This window comes from Scyliorhinus torazame, chromosome 11 (assembly GCF_047496885.1).
Source record: "Scyliorhinus torazame isolate Kashiwa2021f chromosome 11, sScyTor2.1, whole genome shotgun sequence".
NCBI classification, from domain to species: Eukaryota; Metazoa; Chordata; class Chondrichthyes; order Carcharhiniformes; family Scyliorhinidae; genus Scyliorhinus; species Scyliorhinus torazame.
The window spans coordinates 134280315-134292143 of record NC_092717.1 but is presented as its reverse complement, the minus strand read 5'-3'; the positions used below and the strand labels follow the sequence as shown (position 1 = coordinate 134292143).

The 11829-nt window shown below is 45.4% G+C and overlaps 1 protein-coding gene across 1 annotated transcript in view; it reads right to left on the bottom strand.

The window, feature by feature from the left end:
- Positions 1–541: 541 nt before the first annotated feature.
- st18 (ST18 C2H2C-type zinc finger transcription factor) overlaps positions 542–11829 on the bottom strand; it is a 575669-nt gene continuing 564381 nt past the window's right edge. Inside the window, exon 23 of the mRNA XM_072467783.1 lies at positions 542–2243. Coding sequence (XP_072323884.1) covers positions 2145–2243 — 99 coding nt within the window. The 3' untranslated portion in view covers positions 542–2144. The remainder of the gene's footprint in view (positions 2244–11829) is intronic.

The window sequence follows — 11829 nt, the reverse complement described above, 5'->3', positions numbered from 1 at the left end:
TCCTTCCCTCTCAATTGAAATAGATGTAGAGTACCTAAAAGATGAGGATCTGGATGAAGGCTGCATGAAAGATATCATGGTGGAACGAGGAATTATCTTAAGATAAATATTTTTTAAAAAACAAAAGTACCAGCTCTTGAAACTTCAGTGCCCTCTGGTGGATAAGGTGCTTGTAGGAACAAGATGAAACTTGGTTGTGAAGCAAATAGCATTTCAACCCTCACTGTCAAGCTTTATATGTGGAGAATAGCCAACTAAGCAATAATGAGAAGTCCCTATAAGTGGTCCCTATAAAACCTTCCTGAATATGAGCATGTGGCTTCATAAGGGATTGAGAGGAAAAAAGTCAACATGTTGGAGAGTTAATGATGCCTCTTTACACAACAATTCTAAAATAATTTACAAACACATCCCATTTTGTCCTCCACTGTCAGATAAGCAAAATTTTAAATTATTATTTTCATATTTAACTTATTGCAGTTTACTGTTTCCACTAATTTAAAAAACTGTCTATAATTAATACCATAAGAACATTTGGTTATCAACTTTATTCACTACCATACAAAAAATGTATAGTATACAACACATGTTTCTGCCTTCTTGTAAGAAATAGCAATTACATGAAGGGCCATCACTGTACAACCTACACAAACATAAAAATGTACACATCATCAGGGCTGAAAAATGCAAATTTTACAATAAAGTCTAGCATTATTAATGCGGTTGACACAACAAACAATTCAGTGCACGTTACAAAACACATCAAGTGTGAACCAGTTCGAAACAATAAATATTAATGTACTACACAGAGATACCTGAGCCAAAACATTGAACAGCACACTTAAATTAGCTTCAAGCAATTATAAATAATAGTTATGAATGAGTACACAAAAGTGTGGACAATTACAAAATAATTATATTTCATATATAAAAACTGAACTTAGACTTTTTTTTTTAAAAGCAGTGCCTTGCTTTAAGATTCAGTATATTACCACAATATTGTACTTATAAAACTGTAATCATTTTCATGTGGGGCAGCACTTAATTCTATGATTCTCACAATATTCAGCAGATACAGTATGACAGCAGTAACAATCTGATAGGGCTTGGGCTCTGTACTTTTTAACCAGGGTTCTCTTGGGTGTTTTTCTGAGGGGCATCTTTTCAAGACTACAGACAAATCACATCAGGATACAACGCCCCCAAATATTTAGGCAGGATCTTAGAAAAATTATGCGCCATATTGGCATGTCGTATTGTGGAAAGAATTCAATGCACACCACATTGTCACTGCATTTACAGACTTGCCTTGATGGAGCAATCGGGTTCTGGTTGTACTTTTTGTGGGTTGCTTTATTTTAATGATCACATCACTTATGGCGTCAGTAAGTTGGCAAGATCAAATAGTGGTTACTTGTACTTCAGCATAAATACCAAAACAGAAAACAAGCGGAAACCAGCAGGAAGTGGGATTGAATTACTTTGTATTGTGAGCATGGTGCTGATCAGTTGCTTTCAAAGTACATTTGGTCTTCTTGGGTATTTTGCACAACCAAAAGATAAAGGACTGATTATAAATCTAAAAAGGCAATAGTGCATAAATTGCCTTGCAAAAGACATAAACAGAAACTGTTATGAATTAATCAGTGACTTGATTGTTTCACTACACCCATGATTAGTTCTGCTGTTAGTCTGAATAAATGAAAACCATATTGTTGTGTGACATGCTGAAACCAGTATAATATGAGGCTAATGTTTCAACAGCTAAATTAATAGCTCTAAAGGGAGAAGACAACTCCTTCCTTTTTAACATTTAATTCTACATGCTGTAGAGTTTTAAATGATCAGACTCAAACCATGTACCTTTAACACAAAGTTGTTCAATTCAGATTATCTCAATTTAAAATGTGTGAATAATTCAATAGCGTAGAGAGAATGTCACTAGGTGGCATGGCAACACAGTGGTTAGCACTGCTGCCTCACAGTGCCAGGGACTCAGGTTTGATTCCGGCCTTGGGTGACTGTCTGTCTGGAGTTTGCACATTCTCCTTGTGTCTGCATTGGTTTCCTCCGGGTGCTCCAGTTTCCTCCCACTGTCCAAAGATGTGCAGGTTAGGTGGATTGGCCATGATCAATGCGCAGGGTTACGGGCTAGGGCAAGGGTGGGCAAAGGTAGAGTGTTCTTTCATAGGGTCGGTGCAGACCTGATGTGACGAATGGCCTCCATCTGCACTGTATGGATTCTATGGATGAGTAATTCATAGGCTCAAACTAATACTCCGGAAACATGGGTTCAAATCCCACCATGGGAATTGTTGGAATTGAAATTCAATCAACCAAAAATATATGTTACAAACTAGCCTCAATAATGGTGCCATAAAACTATAATTGATTGTTGTAAAAACCTATCTGGTCCATTACCTCCTTTAGGGAAGGAAATCTGCCATCCTTACCTGGTCTGGCTATATGTGACTCCAGACCCACAGCAATGTGGTTAATTGTTACCTGCTCCCTGAAATAGTTTAGCAAACCACTATATTCAAGAGCAATTAGGGATGAAAAACAAATTATGGCCATGCCAGCAATGTCCACATCCGAGTCAAAATTTTCCATTTTTGCCAGCGGTGGGAATTGTGGGAGACGGGGCCACTTAATTTAGCAGGAGGCAAAAAAATCTGTTTCCCTGACAGTGGGATTAACAGTATCAATTTTGCTCTCCTCACAAAACAGGTTCAATGCGGGTCAGGTTTCCTTTTTTAAAATAAATTTAGAGTACCCAATTATTTATTTTTCCAATTAAGGGGAAATTTAGCGTGGCCAATCCACCTAACCTGCACATCTTTTGGGTTGTGGGGGTGAAACCCACACAGACATGGGGAGAATGTGCAAACTCCACACGGACAGTGACCCAGGGCCAGGATTCGAACCCGGGTCCTCAGCGCCACAGTCCCAGTGCTAACCACTGCACCACATGCCGCCCTCGGCGGGTCAGGTTTCCTGATGAATAATGTTGGGAACTCTACTTGCATTCATTAACATCTCATGCATGCCCATTAAAAGGCCACCTCACCTGAATCATTTGTCCTCCCCACCAGTGAGAATTCAACTTTCTCTAGACTTTGGGGGCAGGAGATGCTGACTTTACCTTCCTGGGACATCACACAACTTCACCGGAGTGCCAGTAGAAAATGCTATTCCAAAGCTCGGAACGGGAGGCAGGCGAATGCTGGAAGAGACTAAGGTAGAGAGGAAGGGTGGAGCAAAAGCTGGACATGGGAGGCAGAGGGGGGTGGTTTCCACAGGATGAGTGTCTTCATGCGGGGAGGGATTAGTGGTGACAATGGTTATGTCCTAGGGGATGAACTCAAGATACTGGAGGTAGGAGGGAACAATCAGTCAGAGGGAGGAGTCGGATGCAATAGGGTGGCTGGTCCAGGGTGAGAGTCTGGTAGGTATAGGTCTCATTGGGGAGGGGGTCACAGAGTGGAACCAGACAGGTAGCTCAGATAACAGGAGGGGGCAGGGTGAGGCTTGGCATGGGAACGGCAATGGGTGTTGTCTCTGACGTGAGGGAAGGCGTGTGGAGGTGGTTTGGCATGGTGGCACAATGGTTAGCACTGCTGCCTCACGCTAGGGACCCGGGTTCGATTCCGGCATTGGGTGACTGTGTGGAGTTTGCACCTTCTCCTTGTGTCTGCGTGGATTTCCTCTGGGTGCTCTGGTTTCCTCCCACAGTCCAAAACAATATGCGGCCAAGTCAATATCTCTCTATAGAGTGTTTAGAGAAGTGGAAGCAGCGCAATCGTGTAGAGGGAGGCCACTTGCACATAGCTGTCATCACCCAGGTCAAAAATCAATATCTCCATTTGCAGTCATGTATGATGGGAGGAAAACCCATCTCTGGTCTCTGGTTCTCCAGGATGTCCTTTACCTGCAAGGCGTGGGATGCGGATGCCATGTTTAGATGGAGACTAGGAGAAGGGCTCAGCACTTGGTGTTGGATTTGAGATGGAGTGAAACGTGTAAAGGGTATGCTCACCAAATGCATTACTTCAATTCGTTCACAGATCCACGGAGGTACCTTGTGCAGGTATTTAGCTCTCATCCAGATGAGGATAAAGAGGGCCCGTCGCCAGTTGCTACAGGGCCAGGAGGAGCAAGAGCCTGAACAACAAGAGGCAGTGGGCCTCTAAAAGGTCAAGATGCTGGCGAACCTGGACTACAGCAATGGTGAGCATTGGCTCGACCATGGATGTACCACCAGTGGTGCTCCTATCTAGCGATGAGAGAAAGATAATGCCAGAGGAGACCTCATAGGTCCTGGGATGTGGTTGCCCACATCTGCCAGCTTCTCCAATATGAGCTGTGGTCACAATGACTTTGGAGGAGTAGTGAGTGAATGTCTGTCTGGGTGTCCCTTAAATATGACACCAGAATCTCTGACCCATGAGGTAACAGCAGGGTGTGACTCCCTGTCTGTCTCGCCATGAGATTAATTGAGCTCCTTGCAGATACATAATTAATGAGCCGAGCAGAAGAGGATCGCGCGTGTTTATGCTTCCTGTCATTCAGTGGGAATCATGGTGACTTTCCCGCCAACCACTGGACTTAGTCTCCAGAATGGGAAATTCCATCCCCCATTAAGAATACATTTACCCATTCAAAATGCATTGAAAATGGGTTGATTAATTCCAATTTGAACTTAATTCCACCTAAACCGGTCTTGATCAGTGACATTTGCTTCTCAATTGAAATTCAGCAAGGTTCAAGCAGATCTACTCTGCTTCCTGCACTATCTGGCCGTAACTTGCTGGGAAAGGCAAGTGAGTTTACCCAGGAATTTGGAACTGACACTGTTTCTGGACTGTGGATCAACCATTACACAGCCAATTCCAGGCCCACACACAAACAGGGGGCACATGGGGCTGGATTCTCCGATTCTGAGGCTATGGCCCCATGCCGGGGTGGGAACGGTGGCCTTTTATGACCAAACATTTGGCGCTAAACGGCCACCGATCCTCTATTTGGCTGGGGGCTAGCAGCTGAGCAGCATAGAGCACCCGGCTCTAGCTGCCGATACGGCCCGGAGAATTGCTGGGTCCATGGCCACCCAAACGCACGGCGGCGGCCTGCAGCGGCGGTCCGGTGGTCCGGGGCTCACGGACCCAGCCTGTAAAATAGTGCCCCCACTTTGGCCGGCTCGCGAGCCCCAGTCCACCCCCCAATAGTGCCCCCATCCCCTGACAAAGTCCCCCCTGCCCGTGTATCGACCCTCCCCCGACTGTGACGACGCAGGACTGAGTCCGCAATGCCACACCGAGTTCTAGACGGGTGAGAGCATGAGAGACCCACGCCGTCGGGAACTCGGCCGGTCAGGGGCGGAGCATCGGGGGGGGTGGGCCTCCGGTACTGTCCTAGGCAGTCGGTACGGCACGTGAGTACTCTGCGAGTACACCGCTTTGGAGGGGCGGAGCATCGCAAAAGCGGCGCTGCCCTTGATTTGGTCAGAAACGGGTCTTCTCCGGCAGCTCGCCGCATGCGATTTCAGCGTCGGCAACTGGAGAATTACGAATTACGTCCAGGATCTCCCACAAAAAGGGTTAACAAATCAGTGAGGGGTAAACATTTGTGAAATGTTCCCTTATTGCAAGCTGGCAACATTTTTCTTGCCAATGAAATTAATTCATTTAATAGCAGCTCCCAAGCAACATGTGAGCATTGATCACTGAAAGATGCTCAGGGAGCAAGAGATGAGCAGCAGATTATTGTAACAATTTGTGCTTGCATGAAGTGAAGGGTGAAGGGATGAACAAGAAATCCACTGGTGACTGGGAGTTCCAACCATCCAACCCCAGCCTGATGTTTGGATGGTCCTGTTACTTTCCTCTAAACTCTAGTAACAATAATAAAGCATAGGTAACTTTGGAGTGCCTGCATAATTTTGACAATGCGTGACATCACAAGACTGGAAATCTGTATTGACAATTGCATTGTCCGTTTAAACCAACTGTCACTAAAAGCAGAGCTTAGTCCCACCTACTTTTGGAACTGAAAATTCATTCACCTACAGCTGCACCTGAGGATCCTGTACATGCACCACATGGTTCATTGTGAAGCAGTAAATCTCTGAGTTTATGAGTTCTATGTTGTGACTATCAAAAGAGGTGAGCTTTGACAAAAGCGTTCACATTGCTGACTGATAAAGAAGCTGCTGGACCTGTATGGGAGGATGATACTGGTAAAAACGAGAAAGGGATCTATGTGAATGGATCAATAAAATGACAGATGTAGAGATTCTCATCTCCTCACACGTTCTGTGCAATTGCTGAGGAATGGCTGACACCTAAGTCCTGATGGAATTTTCATTGTGCTAATGACATTGTGGCTATATGGTGACAGGAAGCAAGGTGTAATTACAGAGTATTTCGCAAATGATTGAAATTTGCATCACTCAGCTTGTACAATGCTGAGGTTTTCCTCATCTGCATTTCAATAGTTAATTTGTGAAACTTTTAAGTAACTGTTTCACTGGCGTTTCTGTTAAGCTGCGGCTGAGACTCAGGAGAATGTTGTCTAAATTCAGGGTATGCTCCTTCATTAAAATTGCTTTATTTGGAATATTAGATAATCGGTTAGTAGAAATTGGTTAAGGTTCATGTTTGGATGCATAATGAATGATACATACAAAGGGCATACCTCAACTGGGAGGCCAAGGCTCACTCAAAATTGGGCCTCATGCTCCATTTCATTCATTTAAGAAAGCTGTTGACAGTTGCCATACCTCGTGTGGCAGTTTGTCCATTTTAACAACATCACTTTCAGAACAGTTTTCTCATTGGCAACAACACTCAGGTCATTTCCAAGAGGAATAGGACCGGACAAAGGAAGTGGAACAAATCACAATCCTGCAGCAGCCTTCGGGATTTGTGCAAAAAATAAGTTACCATTGCGGTGGAGATCACTTGTTAGACCTTAATCTGCATTGGAATTGTTCAATTTGGCTAACCAATTTATTAGAAAGATCCTGAATCCAATATCAGGCCACTTATCATAAGTAAGTGGCTAATGCCATTAGGCAGCCTGGAATTTGTGCAAAGCCAACTTTACCAATATGGTTACATACATAAGACGATGTGGAACGTTGCCCCTTCATAGTTGGATCTTTTTGCCTCAGTTTTCCACTTCCACAAGTGTAATAATGACCAATTTTGATCCCTTTTCATTTACTGTACTTGGAACAAATTTGAAAGAGACCCCCTTGTCATGAAGAGGTATTTCCCAAATGTTTCTGTTCATAACAGGTAGAGATGAGTATGAGTATGTAATTGTCAGCGTGCATAAATGGTTCAGTGTTGCACATTGCATCACTATGTTAAACTATTTTATGTCATGACAAACAAATTTTAAAAATAACACTATTTTATGAAGATGGAACATTTTTAAATAACTGTTTCTAAAAGCATGTGGCACAGTAACAAAGGCCAGGAGTTTACATCTGCATTTGCTGTGAGCGTAAATGGCGACATGGGTGAAAAATTTTCAAGAGATCAGAAACGCTAATCTCGCTGGCAAAGAGTCATAATGAAGTAACTTGAGTAGTGTATTATTACATTGAAAGACCAAAACAGCTGCAAAATTAATTAACCAAAATAATTCTGACAGTTCACATTTTCTACTTTCTTATTCCAATGGTCATATGTGTCCTTTATCTCTATGTCTTCATATTAAAACAAATTGATAGTGTTGCCAGATCTATGTGCCGCTTTTCAAATCATGAAACTTCTTCAGGTCCTGGTTTCCCCCCATTGTTTGACCTTGCCTTGATCCAAGTTGTGACATATTGCTATGTCCTTTGAAACGAATTGTCTTCTCATTCCAAAAACATACATAGCGTACTGGCAGAGTGCAGCCAAACCTTATGGTCTGCATGGTCTTCCATTGCAGGATAACCATAAATACAGGGCTGTATTTTAGGAATTAGGGGTAGAACAGGATCACAATTATAGGCCTGAAAGGCTAATATCTGCAACAGACCCATTTCTGATCATTGGCATCAGGACATTGATGGTCTCTAAACCGTAAGATGCTTGTAAATAAAGTGGTTGTTATCTTTAGCCATGGCCCTAATTATTGGGTGGTCATGGGGCTGCACCCACTCCACACTGCCTTCACACTGTAAACCATGCTATCCAGAGAGAGAACCCTAAGAAATCCCAGAGCAGCATTGTCTGAAGAAGGAAATCCAGCATAATGGGTTTCTACTCTTGCTTCCCCTCCTGTACCCCAGCTGCTTGTTTCTCGGTGATGCACTGTTCGCTGGCAGTGGAATTCTCTACTCCCGCTGTTTGTCAATGGGATTTCCCATTGAAGTCATCCCACTCTGCTGGAAAACCCACAGGCAGGGGTACACTGCCAGCGGGAAAAGAGAATCCAAACAGCCCTTATCTGCGAACTAAGCATTCCCCAGCAGCAGCAAGGAAAAAAAAAAAATCCTTTTGGAACTGATGGACTCTCCCCACCAATCCAAAAGTTTCCTTAGATTTCTCAAAAATGTTGTTATGCAAGATGTCCATGGTCCTCTTTCACAGGAGTTTTAATGTCCTCGGAATGGTCAACTATTAATCTTCAAAAGCCAATTTAGGCTCCCAACAAGCCTGAATGCAGCATTTTTAAAAGTGCAATCTAAACAGCCAGTTTTGTTCCTGTGTCATAACAAATTTGATTTGCACATGTTCATCTGAAAGGATGTGCATCTGACGTTTTGATTTAGGTCTATTAAACCCATTGAAATTCGCTTTAAGATTTCTTGGGAATATCACTGCAGTGATTCTGAATCTGCAACACTGAACCTTATGATGTACAACCATTTGAATTCAACCTTTTTACCTTTATATTTTATGAATGTTATTGATAGTAATTTGTTGCAAAACAAATATCTGGCTTTTATGGCCCAACAACATTGCACTTCCAAGGAAGCTGCCTACATAATTTATGATTTTTGTTACAGGACAATTTCTGCCAAATTCACTAGTTTAGTCTCATTCTGGAATCAAGTTTATCGTTGTTGCAGCATCCATTTTACTTTGACAGTTACAAAAAAAATATTGATTTCCACAAATGTTGAAGAAATTGTATTTCTGCAGTTACAAAATGGTGAGGAAAGATTTTTCAACAAGTTTTGGGGTTAAAAGGGTGTTGGGTGCAATATAATGGAAAAAGCTCTAAGTGTAATTTTGGGCATGACTTAAAGTATTGGGGTACGATCTACCGACTGCGTTGCACCTGAACGGGGGCCCTTGCGGCTGGTAGATGCCGAGAGAGGCCTCCCTCGGGCTTCCTAACAGCCATTGCACCTTGCTACCAGATCTTGCAAGGCATCAGAATTTGGGCGGGACCCAGTCTCACATGACTAAGTGGGTGTAAGAACCTGTTAAACTGTGCCCACATCATATCTAACTGGCTCCTGGCACGTACCGGCCTCCTCAGAGAGACCCCAGCCAGGCTCCAATTAGTACTGGGGGTCCATACAAACATGGACCAGGTGGTATGGCACCTTGGGGGGGGGGGGGATCTTAAAGTCATTGGAAGCCCCTGGGTGGTCAGAAACAGGGTAGGATAGAACCCTGGCTCTCCCCCTGACACCTGGGCAGCTTGGCACTGCCAGGTTGGGATGTTGGCACTGTCAATGTGTCCAGGTGGGACTGCAAGGCTGCAGGAGCACTGCCAGAGTGCCAGGGTGGCAGTGCCAGGATGCTCAGGTGCCAGGGTGGCACTGCCAGGGGTCAGATCCTGAGGGGGAGGGGGGCATGACCACGAAAGGAGAGGTGAGGGAGATTATAAAGAGTGGATGGTGGGGTGGTAAAGGGGCCTCTGGAAGGTTTGGGGTGATGAAGAGTGGGGGTCCTGAAAGGGAGGGTCCTGAAATGGGATATTGGAAGACCTGAAAAGGGGGTCCCTCAGTGATCTCATATTGGCGTGTCCGCACTGGGGGGTGGGGGGGTGGGGGGGGGGGGGGGCAATGCCTACCTATGTGTGTGGGGGTGACATTTCCATGGATGGTGGTTGTGGGGGTCCCTCAAGGTCACCTAGAGATCAGGACACCCTTTCAAAGTGGTAGCCCGATCTCTGAGGAGCCGGTCTGACCAGCGAGTTCAGTTCCCCAGTGATGGAAAACATTCTGAGTGTGGACTGGACCAGGGAGAAACTCCGTAGGGCCCCAAAAAGTGACTAATTGCAGTTAGATAGCGGTGAGGAACTCGTCAACAGAGCAAGGGAGAAACTTACACCAAACCCGCCTGAAATTACATTTAGAAACTTTTGCCATTAGATCGCGCCCACAGAGTCATAGAGGTCTACAGCACAGAAAAGGCCCCTACTATTCTCATCCTATTTTCCAGTACTTGGCCCATAGTCTTGTATGCCTTGGTATCGCAAGTGCACATCTAAATACTTCTTAAATGTTATGAAGGTCTCTGCCTCCACCACCCTTTCAGACAGTGAGTTCCAAACTCCCATCGCCTCTCAGTGAAAAAGTATTTCCCCACATCCTCTCTAAACCGCCTGTCCCTTATTTTAAATCTATGCCCCCTGGTCATTGATCCCTCCACCAAGGGAAAAACTTTCTTCCTGTTCACTCTCTGTGCCCCTCATAATTTTATACATCTCAATCATATCACCCCTCAGTCTCATCTGCTCCAAGAAAAACAATCTAAGTCTATCCAATCTTTCTTCATCACTAAAACTCTCCAGTCCAGGCAACATCCTGGTAAACCTCCTCTGTACCCTTTCCAGTTTTATCACATCTCTCCTGTAATGTGGATTCCAGAACTGCACACAATACTCTAGCTCCAATTAAGGGGCAATTTTAGCGTGGCCAATCCACCTAACCGGCACATCTTTTGGGTTGTGGGGGCGAAACCCATGCAGACACGGGGAGACTGTGCAAACTCCACACAGTGACCCAGAGCTGGGATCGAACCTGGGACCTAGGGGCGGTGAGGCATCAGGGTTAACCCACTGCGCCACCGTGCTGCCTCTTAACCAATGTTTTATACCGTCCCAGCATAACCTCCACGCCCTTAAGCTCGATGCATCGGCTAATAAAGGCAAGTATACCATATTCCTAGGTGTTTCCCGATGGCCAGGCCGGTGAAATTGCAGCCCGTATTTAATGGCACTTAGTGCTAAAAATGACTCCCTACGAGCTTCACGTGGTATTGGCTGACCCGCCAGCTCATTTGTCAGACTCATGATTGGCAGCTCCACGCTAACAAGAGGGAGCTGATTTTAAACTCTCCCTGCCTCCACCCCAGCCACTCCCAGTCAGCACATGAGCATGGCACCATGCAGACCTGCTCCATGCTTCGGGGGCCGGCGGCTGTCATGGAGGTAAGATAGGACATCCTGTTCCCCCAAGGGGGGTCGGAGGACCAGCTGCAGAGCCGCCAATGCGGCGTAGGAGGTTGTGACAGCCGCCGTCAGTTCGGGCAGTGTGATCGGGAGGACCACCGTACAGTGCAGGAAGAAGACCAACGACCTCCACTGGGCCGCAGGGGTGAGCTTACACTGACCCCCTGGCATCAGTCCGGCCTGCCACCCCTCTGACTTCGGCTCCCCCCCGCCCCATCCTCCCCAACAAGTCAGCGGCTGGCACCTTGCAACCTCACCATATCTGAGCACTGCGCTTGTGCTCCAGCACGCCTGGTCACTAACCAACACAAACCCTCCCCTCCACGTCCAGTTGCGGTGCCACACATGCCACCTGCCATAGACTCCATCCCCCGATGCACCAAGCGCATGACTCACAAATCCCCTCTCTGTCCCCACAGG